At 43.7% G+C, this 23,607-nt stretch overlaps 2 protein-coding genes across 2 annotated transcripts in view; one reads left to right on the forward strand and one right to left on the reverse strand.

Moving 5' to 3' along the window:
- LOC309558391 (uncharacterized protein) overlaps nt 1-23,607 on the reverse strand; it is a gene marked incomplete at its 3' end in the record, with an annotated part of 897,500 nt that overhangs the window by 695,399 nt on the left and 178,494 nt on the right. The window lies entirely within an intron of this gene.
- LOC309557608 (uromodulin-like) overlaps nt 1-23,607 on the forward strand; it is a gene marked incomplete at its 3' end in the record, with an annotated part of 51,161 nt that overhangs the window by 17,264 nt on the left and 10,290 nt on the right. Inside the window, exons 3-7 of the mRNA XM_082260400.1 lie at nt 9,049-9,876; nt 10,008-10,121; nt 10,988-11,190; nt 20,411-20,568; nt 23,354-23,602. Coding sequence (XP_082116526.1) covers nt 9,049-9,876; nt 10,008-10,121; nt 10,988-11,190; nt 20,411-20,568; nt 23,354-23,602 — 1,552 coding nt within the window. The remainder of the gene's footprint in view (nt 1-9,048; nt 9,877-10,007; nt 10,122-10,987; nt 11,191-20,410; nt 20,569-23,353; nt 23,603-23,607) is intronic.

Consider the following 23,607-nt stretch of genomic DNA (forward strand, 5'->3'; position numbering starts at 1 on the left):
GAGTACCTGTCACCAGAGTACCTGAGTACCTGTCATCAGAGTACCGAGTACCTGTCATCAGAGTACCCGAGTACCTGGCTTCAGGCCAGAGTGCCTGAGTACCTATCTGCACCCCATCAGATTACCCGAGTACCTGTCTCTAGCCCATCAGAATACCCAAGTACCTCTCTGAAGCTCATCAGAGTACCCAAGTACCTTTCTTAAGCCGATCAGTGTACCTGAGTACCTGTCTGCAGCCCATCAGAGTACCTGAGTACCTATCTGCAGCCCATGCCTCCTAGATTATGTGTTGGGGTGTTTGCTTTCCAAAATGGGGTCATTTTGTGGGGGTTTCCATTGTCTTGGTGTTCCAGGGACTTCAAAAGTATGATAGGTTGTAATGAAATTATATGTGTAATTTATACTCCTAGAACACCTGAAGGTGCTCCTTGCATGTTGGGCCTCTGTATGTGGCTATGCTGGGACAAAGTCCCACATATGTGGCATCGCCATACTCAGGAGGAGTAGTAGAATGTATTGTGGGGTGTGATTTTTGCTATGCACATGCTATGTGTTATAAATATCTTATGAATTGACAACTTTGTGTAAAAAAAAAATGCGTTTTCATTTTCTTTCCACATTTTCCAAAAACTTGTGGAAAAAAATGACATGTTCAAAAGACTCATTATGCCTCATAGAATATACATTGGGGTGTTTACTTTCCAAAATGTTGTCATTTTGTGGGTAATTCCCTTGTCCTGGTGCTCCTGGGCCTTCAAAATTGTGATAGGTCGTTAGGAAATTATATGTGTAATTTATGCTCCTACAACACCTGAAGGTGCTCCTTGCATGTTGGGCCTCTGTATGTGTCCAGGCTGTGTAAAAGTCTCACACATGTGGTATTGCCATACTAAGGAGTAGCAGAATGTATTTTGGGGTGTAATTGCAAGAATGCATATATTGTGTGTGAGAAATAACTTGTTATTATGACAATTTTGTGTAAAAAAATAAATATATATATTTATTCATTTTCCCAAGAATTGTGGGAAAAAATTACAACTTCAAAAACTCACCATGCCTCTTATGCCTCTTACTAAATACCCTGGAATGTCTACTTTCCAAAAAGGGGTAATTTGGGGGGTATTTGTCCTGTCCTGACATTTCAGAGCCTCAAGAAATTAGATCGGCCGTCGGTACAACAGGTGTGATCAATTTTCAATGATTTGCACCATTGTTTGTAGACTCTATAACATTCACACAGACTAAATAATAACCACTAATTTGGGTTATTTTTACCAAAGATGTGTAGAAGTATAAATTTTGGCCCAAATTTATGAAAAAAAATTACTTATTTGCAAAATTTTATCATAGAAACTAAAACAAAATGTGTTTTTTTCAAAATGTTCGCTCTTTTTTCACTTATATCGCAAAAAATAAAAAAACCCAGTGGTGATTAAATACTTCCAAAAGAAAGCTCTATTTGTGTGAAAAAAATGATAAAAAATGTGATTGGGTACAGCGTTGTATGACCGAGTAATTATCATTCAAAGTGCGAGAGCGCCGAAAGCTGAAAATTGGTCTGGGCAGGAAGGGTGTGAAACTTCTCTGTATGGAAGTGGTTAAAGCGCAAAGCGTGCCAACGTGATCAACATATAAATAGGTGAATGAATATATAAAAAAATATTCTGAAATTGGTGAATAAATAATTTGATGTGAAAATGTATTTATAAATAATATTATCTTCTTTTAACGTGATAAGAGCCGGCTCACACGCGACCCAACTTGCCGGGGGAGACCTGTGAAGTCGCGGTGCACAGCTCGCACCGCGACCTCGGAGTGGCCGGCACAGACTTCATATCATTGAAGTCAATGCAGGTCGCTCCAGGTCGCCCCAAAGAAGCTCAGGACCCTTTTTCTAAGTCAGAGCGACTTGTGTCGCTCCTATTAGAACGGGTCCTGTGCTACTCTATGGCAGGCGCCCCACGGCGACTTGTCAGACGACCAGGTCGCCTGACAAGTCGCCCCAGTGTGAACGGGGTCTTAAAGTGCTGGTGACAATCTTTCGTGATATAAATATTGCACTTCCCAAAAACTCTATATATAATCCACTTTGAAGTGACCAAATAGTGTATCCGGTAGTAACGTGCCTTCACCGCAACACCCTATGTGACTGGGTCCTCACCTCTGCTCCTGCGACCTAGCGATTATGCATAGGTCTCACAGCGCAGTTTACCCTTCAAGGGTCACCTTCCCTGGAGTCACGGATGGTATACCAGCCCCTCAGGAGAGCGTCACACTCTGGAAAACTTCCCTTATAGTAATCAATCAATGTAACTTTGAATACCCTTCCCTCATAGTAATCAATCAATGTAACTTTGAATACCCTTTCCTCATAGTAATCAATAAATGTAACTCTGGATAACTTCCCTCATAGTAATCAATCAATGTAACTTTGGATAACTCCCCTCATAATAATCAATCGATGTAACATAGAAAAAAGGGGGACTCCAATAGTGTTTGCTTTTATCTTCTTTAAAAATAGTTTTTAGTTAGAAAAGTAAAGTACTCACATTTAATGGGTATAGTATAGTGTATAATATAGTGCACTTGATAACAGTCTCTGGTGACCGTATGTGATGGCAACATGGTAGGGATGGAGTATCTGTGCGTGCTGCTCCTTCACTTCCTGGTCTAAGCAGAACACCGTCCGGGCCCCTCCCCTATGCGTACGACACAGGGAAACGTGTCTTCCAAGGGGGATACACAATTAAGAAGTGGACAATGGCCGGGTTTATTCTGTTACAGGACTATCTTTTTTTTTTTACTTAACTTAGTCTTTATTTAATTTTGTAAAAGTAACAGTGATTGATGTATAGATGAGAGCTATTACATACAAAATTGAAAGGCACAAAGGTGCAAGAACACATCAGGTTTAATAATTTGAGTTTTATGCTGATGATATAAAATCATACATTGATGTATGAGGCAGCAAATCCAACTTACAATTATTACGGTTATATACAAAGTTTGGAGCACTACATCAGAATGTTAATTTCCAAATGTAAGGTTTTACACCAAAGTATGCAATGATCTCGAAGTAAAAAGAAAAATGTCAGTGCCTAATCCACAAAAAATAGCAGCTTGCAAAACAGTGTGAACATACAAACACCAGTGAAATAAATAAATAAAAGGTTGCAGCGCTAAACAATATTATGAAAAGAGTCTGAAAAATCAAGTCCTTAAGCCAGTTCACACAGGTGCGACCCGACTTGCCGGGGTGACCTCGGAGCTGCCGGCACGGACTTCATATCATTGAAGTCAATGCAGGTCGCTCCGGGTCGCCCCAAAGAAGCTCCGGACCCTTTTTCTAAGTCGGAGCGACTTGTGTCGCTCCTATTAGAACAGGTCCTGTGCTACTCTATGGCAGGCGACCCGCGACGACTTGTCAGGCGCCCCAGTGTGAACCGGCTCTCAATGGCAATGGAACATATGTCCAAACAACTCATAAATTCAAGTGGAAGACAATGTTCTGTGTCAATGTGAATTCAACACCGACACCAGCTAGTGTTTCTCCACCAAAGTAAAAAGTGAACACTCACCAGACCCATATGCTGTCTTTTCAGGACAGCTGAAAGCATACGAGAGGAAGCCAGAGGAATCAAGCGGGGAATGATCTTCTTATCCCTTCACCAGACATGCTTTCCTCAGATGTTAAATCCAGAGTGGCAAATTAACAGACAGGAGAGAAAAGAGATCTCCTCATGGTGTAGTATTTATTAAAACTTCCACAATGATTAAAAAACAATGTACAAAACACAAATGGAGATCCATACAGTGCAAAAACATATATGGCACTTACATATAAAGCCACCAGACTAAAAAACGACTGGTGGCTTATGGACCTCTGGCATATAACCTTGTTCTACGGCCGTTTCGCGCCACACGCTTCTTCAGGAGCAAAACGAAACGAAACGGCCGTAGAGCAGGGTTATATATATAGTTACATTGTTAGTGAGGTTGAAAAAAGACATCCGTCCATCCAGTTCAACCCATGATGTGTGTGTGTGTTTGCTGTTAACCGTACATTGTATACCCCTTGTATGTTGTACATTGTATACCCCTGTATGTTGTACATTGTATACCCCTGTATGTTGGGGTCTTTAAGGTGCCCATCTAATAGTTTTTTGAAACTATCAATGCTCCCTGCTGATACTACTGCTTGTGGAAGAGAATTCCACATCCTTACCGCTCTTGCAGTGAAGAACCCCTTACGCACTTTAAGGTTAAACCGCCTTTCCTCTAGTTTTAGTGAGTGGCCACGTGTCTTATTGTATTCCCTTTCTCTGAATAGTTTGTTACTTATGCTAGGGTTGCCAGTACAATATTTGTACATTGATATCATATCCCCCCTCAGTCGTCTCTTCTCCAGAGAGAATAGGTTCAGTGCTTGTAGTCTTTCCTCATAGCTGATGTCCTCCATTCCCCTAATTATTTTTGTTGCCCTTCTCTGGACTCTCTCCAGTTCCAGCACATCCTTCCTGAGGACCGGTGCTCAGAACTGGACAGAATACTCCAGATGTGGCCGGACCAGAGTCTTGTAGAGAGGGAGAATAATCTCTTTATTTCTGGAGTGAATCCCCTTTTTTATAAATCCCAGTATTCTTTTGGCTTTGCTTGCAGCGGCTTGGCATTGCATGCCACTGCCAAGCCTGTTGTCTACCAGTACCCCCAGGTCCTTTTCCATCCTAGACTAACCCAGAGATCCCCCCCCTAATGAGTAGCTTGCTTTCTGGTTTCTGGCCCCCAGGTGCATTACTTTACATTTTTCAACATTAAACCTCATCTGCCATGTAGTTGCCCACCCCATAATTTTGTTCAGGTCCGCTTGTAAGGTTTTTACATCCTGCATAGAAGATATTGGCATGCTTAGTTTAGTATCATCCGCAAATACCGAGATTTTACTCGATATCCCCTCCTCTAGATCATTTATGAATAAATTAAACAGGATTGGCCCCAGGAGCGAACCCTGGGGGACCCCGCTTTCCACACCCGCCCAATCCGAGTACTCCCCATTATTCACCACCCTTTGCAACCTACCCTGGAGCCAGTTCTCTATCCAGGTACTCACCCTATAGCCCATACCTACCTTCCTTAGTTTGAACAGTAAGCGTTTGTGGGGAACGGTGTCAAAGGCCTTTGCAAAGTCCAGGTACACCACATCCACAGGCTTACCTTTATCTAAGTGGCAGCTCACTTCATCATAGAAGGTTAAAATATTGGTTTGGCAAGAACGATTTTTCATGAATCCATGCTGATTACTACTAATAATATCATTTTCATTACTAAAGTCTTGTATGTGGTCTCTTAACATCCCCTCCGAAATCTTGCAGACTACAGATGTTAGGCTGACCGGCCTATAGTTACCCGGGATATATCTCGGCCCTTTTTTAAATATTGGTACCACGTTGGCTTTTTTTCAATCAGCTGGCACCATACCCATCTGTAAACTATCCTTAAAGATCAAGAATAATGGTCTGGCAATCACCTGGCTGAGCTCCTTAAGAACCCTCGGGTGCAAGCCACCCGGTCCCGGTGATTTATTTATGTTAAGTTTCTCTAGTTTAGTTCTAAGTCTATCTTCTGTTAGCCATGGCGGTACTTCCTGAGGTGTATTATTTCGTTTTGCCTTACAAGCTGGGTTAGTGTAGCCCCCCAATTCTTTTGTGAAGACTGAAGAGAAAAAAATTATTTAACACTTCTGCCTTTTCCCTGTCCTCTATGGCCAAAACTCCCTTATCGTCTTTTATGGGGCCAATGTGTTTACACAAGCGGGCAGATCTTCTCAGTCTTTCCCCGACGATCGGGGAAGAGAGACAGTGATCACCGTCTCTCCTCCTCCAGGCCCGACTCCTGCTGTGTCTAAACACAGCGGGAGTGAGCCTCCGACAGCGCGCGTGCGCCACTGAGAAATCAGGGAATCCAGCGACGTAGGCCTACGTCGCTAGACCCAGGGCTGCCATCTTGCTGCAGTAGCAGCAACATGAGCAGTCCTAAAGTGGTTTTTAAAGTGATATATTTTTTATTATACTCACTTCAAATTATTTCCGGTTCTGTTGTCACATTTAATTTAGGAACACCTGTTTTGTCAGAAACAGATACACATACCTATTTCTCCTCACTATTCAAGGAGTTTTTGATTGCAGCAGTTTCTGATTTATTATACTTTTGAGGTGAAGCGCACCTATTTATTATTATTTTCAACTGTTACTACCATAACCTACCACCAAAGAGCAACCCCAAAATAAATTCTCCTGCTCCAAAAGATCGCAGTGATAAAACATATGTTTATGTTATTTGTTTGAAAAAAATGAGGGGGGGGGGGAGGTGAAATCTGCAAGATGCAGAAACACCAGTAAGAAGGTTGAATGTAAGCACACGGAGAATATGAACCGTAGCTTTATTAAATCCATCATAAAAAAAAAAAAACAACAAACTGACCACCAAGGGCTGTAATTGCAGCCCAGACAATTAAAACCAGACAATGTTGTCTAATCAGGGGGGAGATAATCAGTAGCTGCTCATGCGTTACCCAAAACCTTGCCCTCTGCAAGTGTAGCTTTTCCATAGCTTAGTAAATGAGGTAAAGCTTCACTTTGCAAAAGTACCCAATCACATGAAAGGACAATTTAAAAAAAATGCATGATTGGATGATGGAAGTCAGCAGAGCTTTTGCTCATTTACTAAGCTCTGGAGAACCTGCTCTTGCAAATGTGCAGTGTTTTTTCCTTTAGTTAATCAACCCCACTGACACTAACTGACACCGATACCAATTTTTAATCCTGTCCAAAATATACTGACCCTGACCTTTGACCCTGACCTTGACCTTTGACTCTGATCTTGACCTAAACACTAACCATGGCGCTTGTGACGAGACCAATCTTGCCACTGGGCTTTGGAGAAGCCTGGTTGCTTGCCACCTGCAATGTGACTATGGACCCTCTCATCAGCCCATGCTGAACGTAAACCCCATGGCGATTTGACTGTGTTTGTGGCATCTGAGCGCTGTTTGGATATGTTGAGCGCTCAGATCCAGGCTATCTGGGGATGGGTTGAATGTGGGGGTTCTGTTCAGTAGACTGGGAGTTTTTTGTGTCTTTTTGTGTTTCTTTAACCATGTGGCTAATGGAGTCTTGCCTCTATCCTGGAAGCTAAACCTAATTATATTTTCCATTGTCTCCAGGATAGAGGTCACTGTGAAAACTAGTTTTAGCTGCAGAGAGAGGGGGGGGGGATTGTTTCCAGAAGCCTCCTCCTGAGGAATGTCTACTGATTAACTGAGTGCTTTTGTCTAGAGTGGGACAGTGTGTTGGTTGGGTCTGAGACTATTGATAAGCATGTTAATGAGCAGACCTGAGCTATCTGGGGATGTTTTGCTTCTGTGAGTCTGTAATGTGATACATGTCTGCCTGTGTCACAGTCTTCCATTTGGTCCCCTAGGGGAGTGTCCACCAGGTGGGAGACCTGCATAAATACAGGGGCAGGTCCACTGCTTGAACCTCACACGGAGACTGATTGCTAGGAGTGTAAGCTGATGTATGCTTTTCCTGTTCGTCTGCTAGCAGCTATTCGTGAGGTTCCAGGTTGGAGTGCTATTTTGTATCCAGTTCGGGAGTTTGGTGTTCTGCAGTAGCTGTGCCTGTCTCTCAGAAAGGGGCATATCGCCTAAACAGATTTTAACCCCTGACCTAGATCAAACCTTGATCTAGGTTTTTTTTTTTAATTTTTTTTAATTAATATTTTAATTATTTTTTTTTACACTTTTTTTCTTTCTGCAAGGAAAGAGAAAGATACAATGTATCTTTCCCATGTATTCACCGAGAGAGGGAAACACAGTGGCGGGCTTCACAGTGACTGATCACTTTTTTTTTTAAGCCCGTGGTGTGTGAAACACACTCAAAAGACTTACACCCGGTGCATAAAAAAGTGCACACACGCAAAACGTGAGACAAACAAAAAGTGCACAAGGCATACACATAGCCCTCCTCCGAAGAGGAAGGGCCCTGACCCTGATCCCCCGGGGCGCGAAGCTCCTGACGGGGACTGTGGTACTCACTTTGGTCCACCCAGCCGAAGCCAGCCAGACCCCGTTCTCCAGGGGGAGCCCCAAGTACGTGGTGGGGCTCCCCCGAAGAGAGACCCCATGAGAGAGGGCGAACTAAGCCAGAAGGCCATATCCACCCCCTCCCAAGACTTTCAGGGCAGGCCCGAGGACCTATGCCATACCAGTCGTGCAAGTGACAGTACAACCAAAAAGGGACAAACGTGAACACACGACAAAGAAAAACAGAGTGGGGAAAAGGGAAGTGGAGAAGTGCTGGGTAGTGCCAAAGTGCGAGACCTAGACAGGCCCCCCCGGCCAGAAATAAAAAATTCCTCTTGTGCTGGCCAAAAGGCCCACCCCAAGAGGCAGGTGCAGAAAAAGTGTGATGGTGCAGTGACCAAGGTGCCACAAAAGGCTATCACAGCGATCAGGTGACCCAGAACCAGGGGTTTTCAGGTCCCGTATGTTAGTACAGGACCCAGGGCTCTCTGTGAGACCCCGGTCTCTGTGCTGGGAGTGCACGGCGTGGCACCTTCCCAGCACAAAGGCAGATACGCAAATATGCGCCCCCATGGAAAAAAAAGCCCAGTTTAGTGAGGCCGCATATCTGCGTACGGTTTTCATGGCCCTTGTTATTTCTGAAAAAAATTAGAAAAATGTTCCACCAGAAGCTATTGAAGTTCCTGCATGACCATACAGTGTACATCTCTCTCTACATGTCTGCCTCAATACTCCAGTTTGTGGTTTGCCTGGCTGTAGTACAGATTTGATAAATGTCCCCCATTTTTTTATGTGAGGATTGTTGTAGGTACAGGAATTATATTTGAGAATGGGTCCCAGAAAATTGAGGGACCTGACCCCTTTTTGTTATGACCCCTCCTTCTATCCCTATGTCCACCAATTATTACTCTTCTTATCTGGTGCTGTGATATCTAATATACTAAGGAAAACACTCTTTCTATTTTTAGGAACTTGTTCGGACTCTGACTGCCACCCGAATGCCACTTGTTCGGAGTTTGGAGGATACGGGGAATGCACATGTAAAGAGGGATTTGCTGGAGATGGAATGTTTTGTAATGATATAGATGAATGTCAGGACTCTTACACCAATAATTGTTATTATTATTATTATGGTGGTGACTGTGTGAACACTATTGGATCTTACACCTGTAATTGTTACTCTGGATATGAAAATAATGCAGAATTTGGCTGTGTTGATATTGATGAATGTGCGGACAGATCTCTGAATAACTGTGATCCAGTAGCTATATGTACAAATAATATTGGATATTACACCTGTACTTGTCCCTATGGATATTATGGAGATGGAAGACACTGTGAGATCAATGAATGCCAACAAGGATCACCGTGTGCCTCCAATGAAGAATGCATTAAGTACATTGGATCATACTCCTGTATTGACCCTTGCTCCAGCTACACCTTACTGAATGACCCCTGGCGCAGTACTTCTAATACATATAATTACTGGGATTACTGGAATAATTGGTATCATTGTGACTATGCCCTGTCTGGCTGGTATCGGTTTAAAGGAGAATATGACCAGAAAATCCCTGTGAACTGCATACCACAATCCAGCTGTGGGACTAATTTCCCCATCTGGATGAACGGCTCCCACCCTACAGCCAGTGATGTCATTGTGAATCGCACAGTTTGTTCCAACTCGTATGACGGATGCTGTACACAACCTTATGATATCTCTGTGAAAATGTGTCCGGGAGAATTTTATGTGTATAAGCTACAGAGGACCCCAAACTGCGACTCTGCCTATTGTACAGGTAAGTACTGACACAAAACATAATTCAGTATATTGTATTCATTTATAAAACAATATATATATATATATATATATACACATTTCTTATGTGCCTCAGTTTATAAAACATTCTTTGTGTTCCTTCTCTTCTAGAATCTAATTCTAGCTGCTCAGGGGTGGACTGCGCTCCGGATGAGGAATGTAGAATTGTGGGCGGAGTTCCTGGCTGTTACTGTAAATCTGGGATACAACTAGGAAATCTAGAAGGTACAGTAGGTTATAAAACATGAGAATTTCTACTTAACCACTTCCGCACCAGCCGCTGCATTCGCCTGGGTGGAGCTAGGGGGCGATCGTGCACCACCAGGGGAGGACTGGGCCAGGGGGCAGGGGGGCAATTGCCTCCTGGGCCACTCTGATGATCCGTAAAAAGGCTGCACCGCTTTTGCCACAGACATGCCTAAAGGATTCCTGGTGAAGAGAAGTAAAAAGTCCCCACCACTGACCTACTGAGTGTAGGATGAAGACAAGGACAGAGTGCAGGCCTCTCCCCCAGCATGGATGGTGTAAACTGTGTCTGAGCAGAGGCCGGTTTAATGCCCCACTGGAGACTCTCCTCCCCCAGGCAGCCCTGACCGAGCTGTGCTAGCTCCCCCCAACTGCCCCTTGCTGACCAGGTCGGGAACCCGGATTCAGCCAGTGAGTAGAGAGTACCTGGAGCAAAGCTACAGCTTGGAATGGGGGTCAGGAGGAGGCCGGGGAGAGGGAGAGTGGGAGGGGGGCCGAGTCGCTGCACCATGGGGCTCTGGTTTGTACTTGCCCCTTGGGCCGAAAGTTGCCAGTCTGCCCCTATAGAGCGCTCACCAGCACCCTGGGAGTTCATTGAGAACTAAAACCCGTCAACCGCAAAGGCTGATGGTAGTTGTAGTTCTTCCATTCACAGACCTCTGTGAAGGAATGTAACATTTTCCCAAAGGTGAACTCATCCTTTAACCAATCCTTTGTGAGTGAAGCAGATGAGTGATTTCGATGACAAAGCACTGTAGATATTATATTATAATGTAATATATATTATATATTTTATATTGGCATCATATACTGTATCAATATGGTTCTTCTTTCTACCCATGTAGATGACCGTAAACCACAAGTCACCTGTGGCCTGGGGAATATAGAAGTGAGGTTCAGCAAATGTCTCCTGGAGCAGTTGGGCTATAGCACCTCATCCTTTCATCTGAGAGATTATTCCTGCCCAGGAATTATTGAAAGAAGTGATAAAAGTTACATCACTTTCATCACACGGCCAGCAGATGGTAGTTGTGGGGGATCCATTGAGGTACGTAGATTTCCACTACCGCGTTATCTGATGTTTAATCTTTATAAACAAATGTCCATTTTTGCACTGTGAATGTGAATGAAAATATGGTCATCACCATTTCCCAACATAACCTTCTCTATGTGTATTCAATGGGTTGTCTTTGATATACAGTTCGATGACAGAAAATTCAGTTCATAAAAATATTCCCTACAAAACTACTGGACTAATGCTACCTGGTTTCTCAGGATATTGCTTTCTAAGAGCTTTCATGGTTAAGTGTTCAAAATCTGACATATATAGTCTACGTGAAGCAGTAAGATAATACACTATATTAATTCACAGGATCAGATATGGGAGTCGTGGCTGTGGCAGTGGGAGCATTGCGCTGTGAGGTCTGGCGCAGGGCCAGAATATTCTGAAGTGGGTGAATCAGAAATTAGATGCAAAGTGAGTGTTGTTGCAGTGCTATTTCTACCTGCATCATCAGTTGGGAAGTCCTGTTGGATGAAGAGGGGGGGATCCTGTGGGACAGCCTTTTTACACAAATTCCTGTGGAGAGAGAGAATATAAAAGTATTGGCACAATAAGGATTAATCATAACAAGAATGATTTGGGTTTAGTCTCTTGCAAATTGAGGAAGGGCTTTGCTGTGGTCTTCTGCATACATTATATAAGTGGTCCTCAACTCCGGTACTCTGGGCCCACTAACAGGCCAGGTTTGCAAGATAACTAAATTACATCACAGGTGATCTCATTTGCTGCTCAGTGATTGCAGTATTCTAGTCTGCATCTCCCCAAGGTAATACTTAAAATCTGGCCTGTTAATGGGCCCCGAGGACTGGAGTTGAGGACCACTGCATTATTGTAACGCTCCTGCGTTTCTTATATGGTGTGGATTTTCAGCTGCAGAAATAGTTCCACGTCAGTAGTCATGTAAGAGATATGCTGAGATACCATTCCCAACCTCAATGACTCATCATGTGTGGAAGGTCTTATTTCAGCCAGTAAATACACACAATTAGCAAGCTGGTTCCTAGAGTGACTTTATGTATGTGGTAACACAATGATGAAGGTTGAGGGATAGGTTGAGTGGAGGTGGTAGGTGATAGACACTTGAAGGTGAGACAGTAGCAGATGGATGCAGGAAGGTTTAGCAATGTTGTATGGTAGCAGATGACAGAATAGCAGGTGGACATACAAAAGAGATCAACCCAGTGCAGAAAAGTAGCAGTAGTCTCAAGAGCTAGCAATCTAGTTATGCAGATGTGATAAACAGTCTTTACTATGCAGAGCTAGATAGTGTAAGCTTAGTATAAGTTTATAGAGAATTCCCCTGCGGGGTACTTAGCACTATTAGCGATACAGCCGAAGGGTGGTTCAGGAGAGGCGGATGATCCAGTAGCGGGATACAGGGATCAGCGCAGCAAAGTTCCGTCAGCGAAGTAAGCTTGCAAGCATGGAAGCTTCAAGCAAGGTTAGCATCCAGGTAAGGGTGTTTGAACGAACACATGTGAGTGAGAACTGGCGATTTAAATAGCCATCTAGTCCGGCGCTGGGTGATGACAGCTTCAGTCTTAAAGGTGTATGCGCACCTTTCCAAAAGAGAATGGTGGGGCGCTTACACTTGTGAAAAGAGTGATTTAGGGTACCAAAGGTACCGGAACATTACAATACCCCCCCCTTAAGGCCGGCTCCTGAAGACCTCTGGAGCTGGTTTGTCTGGGTATCTCGCATGAAAATTGCGGATTAATCTAGGGGCATGTATGTCAGAGGTGTTTAGCCAGGTGTCGTCTTGGGGCCCATAGTTCTTCCATCTAACCAAGTACTGAAGTCTTCCTCTGTGGATACGAGAATCCAGAATCTCTTTTATCTCGTATTCTTCTCCACCTTCAACTTGTACAGGAGGGGGAGGTGGAATATTAGGCCTTATTCCTTGGTCCGGAACATGGGGTTTCAGTAGCGACACATGGAAAATGGGATGGATTTTTAGGTCCATTGGCAATGTAAGCTGCACTGCAGCTTTTCCAATAAGTTTCTTGATTGGGAAAGGTCCCAAGAACAGAGGTCCAAGCTTTTTGCTAGGGATCTTCAGTCTTAAATTTTTTGTTGAGAGCCAAACGAGGTCCCCGATAGTGTACTGTGGAGAAGGTCTTCTACGAAGATCATAGTACTTCTTTTGTTGACTGTGAGCATGTGCAATGGTAGTATTTAGTAAACCCAGAGAATCCTTTATTTGGGTAAGATAGTCTGAGGCTACTGGGTTGTTTGAAGGAAGGATGCGTGGTGGAAGAATAGAAGGATGAAACCCATAGTTCAAGTAGAACGGACTCTGCTTGGTTGTACTGTGGGTTGCGTTGTTGTAGGCAAATTCTGCCAGGGGGAGAAGATCCACCCAATCATCCTGTTGGTAAGAAGTGTAACAACGTAAATACTGCTCGATGCATTGGTTGACTCTTTCAGTCTGTACGTTGGTCTGCGGATGGTAAGGAGAAGTGAGCTTCCGCTCAATCCGTAGTATGTGACATAGTTCTTGCCAGAACTTAGAAATAAATTGGGATCCACGGTCAGACAGAAGAGTTTTTGGGATACCATGTAATCTGAAGACATGTTTCATCAGGAGTTCTGCCGTTTGTTTGGACGAAGGTAGTCTGCGAATAGCAATGAAATGTGCCATCTTTGTCAGATGGTCCACTGACACCAAGATGGTATTAAATCCTTTGGAAGGAGGCAATTCTACGATGAAGTCCAATGACAAAACCTCCCATGGAGTTTGGGGTATTGGTAGACTGCATAGTAGACCAGATGGTCTCGTAGTGTCAATTTTGGACCTGGCACAGACATTGCATGAAGAGACGAATTTTTGTATAGATGTTTTCATGTCAGGCCACCAGAATTGCCGAGAAATCAAATTGAAAGTCTTTGTCATACCCATATGTCCTGCCATAGGCACATCATGCGATAATTCCAAGATCTTGGTGCGTAGGGTAGGTGGTATGTAAAGTTTGTCGTTGTAGTAGAGGAAGCCTTCTGCATCAGTATTTAGTTGTGGTGGGGGTGAATCCAAACTTATACCATGCAGAACCTCTTCCTTCAAGGAACGGACAACTCCAATAATGCGTTTGTGAGGTATTATAGGAACGGAAGGGATTTCAACGTAGTTTTCTTCAGTTAGTCGTGATAGTGCATCCGCCTTTTTGTTCTTATCTGCAGGTGTGTAGGTCACTAGGAAGTTAAACCTTAGAAAGAATAGTGACCATCGTACCTGTCGATGCGAGAGAGTTTTGCTAGTCTGAAGATATTGGAGGTTTTTATGGTCCGTGTATATAATTATTGGTAATTGGGTGCCTTCGAGTAAATGTCGCCAATTCTCCAGAGCCAATTTTATAGCAAGCAGTTCCTTTTCACCCACGGGGTAATTTATCTCGGGACTGCTCAGGGATTTAGAAAAAAAAGCGACTGGATGAAGTGGTGAAGTGTGGGTAGGTTGTTGGGAGAGTATTGCTCCTACTGCCATGTTTGACGCATCTACCTCCAGAATGTATTGGAGGGATGGGTCTGGATGGCGTAATATGGGAGCGGAAGTAAACCTTGTCTTTAACAAGTGGAAAGCCTTATTTGCTTCTTCTGACCATTTAAATGGTATTTTTATGCTAGTGAGCTGGGTGAGGGGTCTCACAATAGCAGAAAAGTTTTTTATGAACTTCCTGTAGAAATTTGAAAATCCCAGGAATCGCTGTAGCACCTTGCGTGTAGTTGGTGTAGGCCAATCCTGAATGCAGGATATTTTGCTCATGTCCATCTTGATTCCTGTTTTGGATATGATGTAGCCTAGAAAGAGTACCTCATCTTTATGGAACAAGCATTTCTTCAGCTTCACATAAAGATTATGTGCAAGCAATCTCGATAATACAAGTCTTACATGTCTTATGTGTTCAGACAGGGTCCGTGAATATATAAGTATATCGTCCAGATATACCACAACACAGACATCTAGTAAGTCTTTAAAAATATCATTTATAAATCGTTGGAAAACTGCAGGGGCATTGCATAGGCCGAATGGCATCACAAGATATTCGAACAATCCGTATCTAGTTCTGAATGCAGTCTTCCACTCGTGTCCATCACGGATTCAAATGAGATTGTATGCTCCTTTCAGGTCTAATTTTGAAAAATAGGTAGCTCCACGCACCTGCTCAATGAGCTCAGGGATAAGCGGTAGAGGATAGCGATCTTTTATTGTGACAGCATTCAATTTCCTGTAGTCGATGATAGGTCTGAGACTTGAATCTTTATTGCGAACAAAAAAGAGTCCTGCTGCTGTAGAAGAAGTGGAAGGTCTAATAAAACCTTTTTCCAAGTTCTCATCCAAATAGGTTTTGAGATGGGCAAGTTCATCCTGTGACAGAGGATAAACATGACCGAACGGCAATTTGCTATTTGGGAGTAGATCAATGCTACAATCATAGTCTCGATGAGGAGGTAATGTTTGAGCATTTTTCTCAAGAAAAACCTCAGAAAGATCCTGATAACATAGTGGTGCAATCTCATCTGTCACCACAGACAGAATCTTCCCGGAAAACGGGAGGTTACACTTTTCCTCGCAATAACAAGAAGGGAAGGTCAAGGACCGTTTCTTCCAATCTATGGTTGGTTGGTGTGTGTGTAACCAGGGAAGTCCCAACACAATGGGAAAGTGGGGTGAAGGTATTAAATCGAAAGTAGAAGTCTCCCTATGAGACTCGTTAATAATGACTAGAAGTGCTTGTGTCTGATCGGTGATCGGACCAGAGGATAACGGAACACCGGTAATAAGACTTACTGAGACAGGTTTGAGTTTAGAAATAATAGGAATTTTATTTAAAGCAGCAAAACATATATCCATATAATTTCCACAAGATCCTGTGTCAATCATGGCCTTAGTAGTAATCCTGTTCTGGTCCCACTGTAATGTCAAAAAAACAGAAATGTAGGGGTTAGTGAATGAAGTTGTCAATCCTCCTAGAGAGACATGTGAACACTCACCCTTCTTTTTGTTGACTAAGGGACAGACGTTTATCTTGTGATCCGGGGATGCACAGTACAAGCAGAGATTTTCATTTAGTCTTTTGGCTTTTTCCATAGTTGATAGCATTGGGCGTATGGTTCCTACCTCCATAGGAACGGCCAGACTCCGAGAGGAAACGGATAATGGCATTCCCATCTTTTCAGCCTTTCTTTCTCGTAGTCTTCTATCTATGGTAATACTGAGTTGTATTAATGCATCCAGGGTTTTTGGCAGATCCGCTCGGGCGAGCTCGTCCTTAACGGCTTCTGATAGGCCAAGCCTAAATTGGGTTTTCAGAGATGCATCATTCCATTCTGAATCAAGGGTCCATCTCTTGAACTCTGCGACAAAGTCTTCTACAGGCCTCCTTCCTTGTTTCAAGGATCTTAACTGAAGATCAGCAGTACTCTGCCTATTGGGGTCATCATATAGGCTAGTGAGCTCTGCCAGGAACAAGGCATAGGAGTTGAGAAGCTGGTCGTTTTTCTCAAAAAGAGAATCTGCCCAGGCTCGAGGATCGCTTGATAGGTAAGAAATAATAGTACAAACCTTAATGTGATCAGTAAGGTAGGTACGAGGTTTTAGCAAAAAAAGTAACTCACATGCGTTTTTAAATTCGCGAAATTTTTTGCGATCGCCTGTAAATACCAAAGGGGGATTTATCTTGGGTTCAGGGGACTGAGCAGAGGTAAGTTGTGTCAGTCTAATTACCTGCTGCGACAGAGCCTGATTGTCTTCTTTTAATTCAGCAAGTGCGTGTATTAACGCGGATACTTGCTGTTTTAATTGTGTCACCTGAGTGGTTATTTCTGCTGAATCCATTTTTTGGTTCGTTCAATCTGTAACGCTCCTGCGTTTCTTATATGGTGTGGATTTTCAGCTGCAGAAATAGTTCCACGTCAGTAGTCATGTAAGAGATATGCTGAGATACCATTCCCAACCTCAATGACTCATCATGTGTGGAAGGTCTTATTTCAGCCAGTAAATACACACAATTAGCAAGCTGGTTCCTAGAGTGACTTTATGTATGTGGTAACACAATGATGAAGGTTGAGGGATAGGTTGAGTGGAGGTGGTAGGTGATAGACACTTGAAGGTGAGACAGTAGCAGATGGATGCAGGAAGGTTTAGCAATGTTGTATGGTAGCAGATGACAGAATAGCAGGTGGACATACAAAAGAGATCAACCCAGTGCAGAAAAGTAGCAGTAGTCTCAAGAGCTAGCAATCTAGTTATGCAGATGTGATAAACAGTCTTTACTATGCAGAGCTAGATAGTGTAAGCTTAGTATAAGTTTATAGAGAATTCCCCTGCGGGGTACTTAGCACTATTAGCGATACAGCCGAAGGGTGGTTCAGGAGAGGCAGATGATCCAGTAGCAGGATACAGGGATCAGCGCAGCGAGGTTCCGTCAGCGAGGTAAGCTTGCAAGCATGGAAGCTTCAAGCAAGGTTAGCATCCAGGTAAGGGTGTTTGAACGAACACATGTGAGTGAGAACCGGCGATTTAAATAGCCATCTAGTCCGGCGCTGGGTGATGACAGCTTCAGTCTTAATGGTGTATGCGCACCTTTCCAAAAGAGAATGGTGGGGCGCATACACTTGTGAAAAGAGTAATTTAGGGTACCAAAGGTACCGGAACATTACAATTATATTACAGAGAACATGGCTGACAGTCAAAGAGTCAGGGTATGTACCCCAAGTTATAGGGCTCAGGTAGCAGACACATCGTGTGAAGTGTGATATTGCCTAATCACCAGGGGGGGGGGGGGGGTTGTGGGTAGTGCAAAAGGGGCCCATTCATCTTCCATAGTGTGATACAGGGGGGCCCTGTGGAGCAAAATAGGTAAGTATAACGCTGGTTAGGGACATGGGGTGATGATCAAATTCCGGAATAGCTGACAAATAGAAAGATTTGCTTGCAATGGGGACAACTTGACCACAATGCATAAAGCCTTGGGTAGAATCAGGGGAGGTGGATGCGATATAATAACGTAGTTATTATCACTTTTACACCTGTCCAGGTGGGGAGGGGGGGGTCTCAACAGGGAAGCAAACAGTGAACATAGAACAAAAGACTAACCAAGGTGGGAACCTATCTGCTGTTAGGAGCTTTAGTTGGGACCATATTTATGGTCACACCGAGCCCCTCGTAATTGTGGAGATTTTGTGGGGCTCTCACTATGATGTGACACAGGAAGGGAGGCATGTGGTCTTGCTGCAGAAGATGATCGGTGCCTGTGGTATCATTGGTCTTGAGCTTCCATGGGTTTACTTCTGACCGGTGGTGGTTTTTATGTTGGTTTCATGGTGGTAGGGCAGAAGTCTGCGTTCCAGCTGGGAACTTAAACCACAGGGATGTTCAGAGTCCCGCAAAATTGTGGAAGATCTTCCAGCACTCTTAAAAAGGCTGTGCGGCCTTGAGTAAACGCTGACAGGCAGAAGAGGAGCTTCCACCTATAGTGGATCCCTTTGGTAAAAAGAATCTCCAGCAGGGGTGATGTTTGATAGATCTTGGTATATGCGAACATCAGTACCTCCATGTGATTGCTGAATTCTATTTTGTGCTTTCTGTAGAATCTCCTTCTTAAGCAGAAAGTATGTCAGGCAGCTGACTACATCACACAGTGGTTCTGCTACTCCGCTTTGGTGCCTAAGAGCCTGATGGAGTAGAAGATGGCCTGTCAAAGAGGTTGGTGAATAGGCTGGTCACAGTGGGTAGTAGCTGTTCCTGGTCTACTGATTCCAGGAGGTCTCTTACCCTAAGATTATGCCGTCTTCTTTGATTGTCTAAATCCTCCATATGCCTGTGAAGATCTTTTAATTGCAAGGTGTGAGTGTCTACCTTTTGATTCATGTGGCATAGAGCTGTGTCCTGATGTGCCCCCATCTTTTCCACCTCCTGCACCCTGCCAGCAAGTGGTTGAATATCATGGCATAGGTCGATGATTGCCGCCGACAACGTATCCTTAATGTCCGTCACTATGGTGCGTAGGTCATTGTGACTAAGCTTTTGGTGGTGTGGGAGAGAGCCCTCTCCTTTGGATGGCGGTAGATGAGTCTATGCCAGGTCCGTCGCCATCTGGTTGATGGATGCAGAGGTGCCCTGCGGTGCAGTCGTCATGCTGTCGGCCTTGCTTTCTAAATATCTCTGGGATGTTCTGGCTCAGACGGCTGCTATTTTCACAAGGAGAATGGGATCTCGTAGCTGAGGGATAAGGTCCCTATGACAGATGGCATAAAAACTTTGCAAAGCCTCCGATGGGAAAGGATTGTGTCCTCTGTCGGCGGGAGCTCACAGGCTAAGCGGCCATCTTACTCTGAGGTCAAACCAAGCCCCGCAAAGAGAACACAGTTTAATAAAAATAAAGGATGTACCTGATATGTTTAAAATATACAACATACTTCCTGTAGTGATCTGATAGTAGAAAACCACTAGTATTTGGATAAAGCAAGTATGACCTGGCATATTCACCTACCCATCATCCTTTCTTCCCATTCTCTGCCCTATCCAAAGACTACCTTCTGGTGAATACTAATGTGAATTAAAAATCCTTATTTGATGGATTTGTATTTGTGATGGGAAGATTTGATGCTGAGAACACTCTAGCGGGCTTGCCAATTTCTCAATAGGAATCAATAAAATGATTTGTAAATCACAAATGTCTATAACAGGTATCCTCAAACTACGGCCCTCCAGCTGTTGCGGAACTACACGTCCCATGAGGCATTGTAAAACTCTGACATTCACAGACATGACTAGGCATGATGGGAATTGTAGTTCCTGAACAACTGGAGGGCCATAGTTTGAAGACCCCTGGTCTATAACATATTGGGGTCAGCAGCTGTAACAATGTAACTCAGCTCTGGATTTCCCCTAAAGAACAGGAAAGCCAAATGAGCAATAAAAGGTGACTTAGTCCAGGAGGTGAATGATTTCTATGGTAGAGAATACAATGAGGACAGACAGAGAGCAATCAGTAAACCAATCATTGATCACTTTATTGAGAAGCTTACTCATTTTGTTGCCTTGCTTTGACTAAAATGGCAGCTCACACTGAGTGATAGACTGCAGAAGAAATGAGCTGGATACATGACAATAATATACAATAAGTTGTATTTGCCATAGAGTAAAAAGAAAAATATTTTTGCCTGGAATTGTATTTGACTTTTTCCTGTAAATGTTATTTTTCAGAACAATGGAACTGAGATCACATATACAAATACTGTATACCTAACACCAAAATCCGATGGAGTGATTATAAGAGACGAGTACCCCATTGACTTTCATTGTTCTTATCCATTAAATATGGAGATCAACCTTCTAACCGTTGTGAGCAGCGCCTACATAATGTGAGTCACTTTTCCTTGGTACCTTTCCTATATACAGGTGTAGAGCTGAATGAGCTGAGATTGCACTCAGATATTGTAACCGTCCAGCTGGTGTCCAGTCCTGTAGAAATGTATTTCCTATGTTTATATAGCACCAACATATTCAAGAGTAATGTATATATCAGGATCCACTTGATACATCAGGATTACAGTCTACTTACCAGCAGGGCCGTCTTTAAGGCAGGGCAAAAGGGACAGCTGCCCCGGGCCCAGTCATTGTTGTGGGGCCTAAAGCAGCTTCCCTTTGAGCCTGCACTGCCTGAGAATAGTTGATAAGTGGATTTGGGAAGGCTTAATAAAACTTTTTCCCAGGGTCGAATAAAGACCGACCTCCTTACCAGTCACACAGACAGACACATACTGAATCTAGGGTTGATGTGATAAAATACAAACTGATATGTTATTGAACAGTGTGAAATTTGAAAATCAGCGGAGGGGAAGTGGTCCTGTCAGATTACATACAAATTCTGTTTGGGCAGTGTCCCTGGTTTGCCACCAAAGTGCTTTGGGCTGGGAAGCTACAAATGTAGAATGAGCAGCAAATCAGCGTTGGTCAGTGGCGGCTGGTGCTCAAAAAATTTTTTTTTGGGGGGGGGGGGGCGCAATAAGAAAAATGTAATAGGTATTGCTTTGCGGCAAAAAATGCGGTAAAAAAATTGCATGACTTTGAGGTCATGATACAGGCATGGAAGAGCTCAATGTACAGGCATGATGGCACAGCTCAATGTACAGGCATGATGGCACAGGTCAATGTACAGCAGGCATGATGGCACAGCTCAATGTACAGCAGGCATGCAGCTTCACAAAAAACACACAGTGCGCCGCCGCCATATTGTCTAATATCGCCACTTACTGTTAGCTGCTGCTGCTGGTCCCTGACGGTCTCTCACACACTGCTGGGAGCCTGGGACTGTGTCTACTCACCCTCCCTGGCTGCGCGGCTGCGACGTCTCCTACCGTCCTGGCCGCGGGCAGCTACAGCTCACTCACTCGCTCCTCCTCGGCGGTCACGCTGCTCTTCCGATCCGGTCCGACTGTCAGCTCCTCCACGCCGGTCAGGCTGCTCTTCCGATCCGTCCAACTGTCAGCTCCTCCACGCCGCTCTTGCTTGCGAGTCAATCGTCTACATCGGGCGGGAACGATGCACCACCCCCAGGCGTCACGTCACCAGGTCCGATGTCCTCCTGTGATTGGTCCAGGCTGGACTCTGGGCCAATCACAGCACGGACATCATTAAAGTGGGGTGTGTCGAGGCACATTGCTCTGCCCCCCGACACACCCCCAGAAGAACGCCAATTGGCGCCTCTGCCGGGCGAGGGTGGGGTCAAAAACCCCACCCCCCCCCCCATACCCAGCACACAGTCTGGCGCTCCTAGTGGGCGAAAACTTGACTTTTTTTTTTTTTCAATTTAATCTTTTTTTTTTCTGCGTCGTTTGGGGCGGGGGGGGGGCGGCCACTGGCGTTGGTATAAAGTTTTGGCCACCCACACTGACTTATATCCAATTCTCCATGTGGCTCTTATCTTCCAAAGTCAGTGGTGCCTCCCGGAGACCAGACTAAGGTCTGTCATTGCTAGGCTTCCCATTACCAGAGCTGTGAACAATGTCAGTTACTATCCAGGCCGGCCAGAATACAATGACAGCTTGGACTTGTAATTTTATTTTGCTTATGTGACCTCCTCTACTATTCCTCCACAGATTCAGCATTTTCATAAGCCAGAGCATCAAAAACAGAAAGGGATGGGGCCACTAAATATATTTTAAATGGTTTGCTTTAATGCCCTTTGTATATTTTAGTATTGCTGCTTTGTTCTCCTTTAAGCCCTGACTATTAAACATTCAATAACTGCCCAAATCTGTCCTCTTATGATACAGACCATATTCATTTTCCTCCCGGCTTCACCTCCACAGTCATGTGAAGGGTGAGCTGAGAAATGAAGGGGCTCTACACATTCCTATAATGCTCAGCTCACAATAAAAGTGGGCTTTTATTGTGGCCAGCCTAAGGCCCACCTGTGCAATAATCATGCTGTCCAATCAGTATCTTGATATGCCACACCTGTGAGGTGGATGGATTATCTCGGCAAAGGAGAAGTGATCACTAACACAGATTTACACAGATTTGTGAACAATATTTGAGAGAAATCGGCCTTTTGTGTACATACTGTAGAAAAAGTCTTAGATCTTTGAGTTTAGCCCATGAAAAAAAAGGGGGCAAAAACAAAAGTGTTGCATTTATAATTTTGTTCGATGTAGATAGGATCTGATATTAAGAATACACAAATAATTGAAAGAGCCCCTTGTGTAAACCTTTACTTTGTATTGTGCATGCATCTATATTGTGTGAACATTGTCTTTAATTATCCAATCATGTGCAGAAAAAGCAAAAAAGGAATTTGATTTTCACATGATTGAATAATTGAAGTGAATATTCACACATTTTCTTGTGGGAGAATTATCAAATCCTTTAGTAAATGAGTCTCAATATCTTCCTACCGTGCACTCCCTCATAGAGTGAGGTTGGCTACAAATTTTCTAAAAGTAAGATGTGATTTTAATTTATTCTCTTAAAAGCTAGTGGTATAAATGTATTTCTAATATTGCCGTTCTACACAAAAAAACAAAACAGAAAACACTTTATGGGTCCTAAAACAAAGAAGCTATCTCTATCTGGGGACAAAAATGAACACATCATGTCTTTATAATTTTTGCTTTTTTTTTTAATAATGATTCTATTCTGTTACAGCATTGTTCCTATCAATGTGGCTGGAACAGCAAATTTCACAATTACGATGGGTCTATTCCAAGATTCAGGATACACCAACCTATATACTGATTCCCAGGTGTGGCTGGACTCCTCCTCCATGCTATATGTTGGTGTCATTGTCACCGGAGCTATGGCTTCATCTCCATTTGTGCTCGTCATGAAAACCTGCTATGTCACCCCAACAGCTGACAGCTTCTACGGTCCCAGATATGATATTCTAATAAACCAGTAAG

Source organism: Pelophylax lessonae (genome assembly GCF_965119305.1).
Source record: "Pelophylax lessonae genome assembly, chromosome: 6".
NCBI classification, from domain to species: Eukaryota; Metazoa; Chordata; class Amphibia; order Anura; family Ranidae; genus Pelophylax; species Pelophylax lessonae.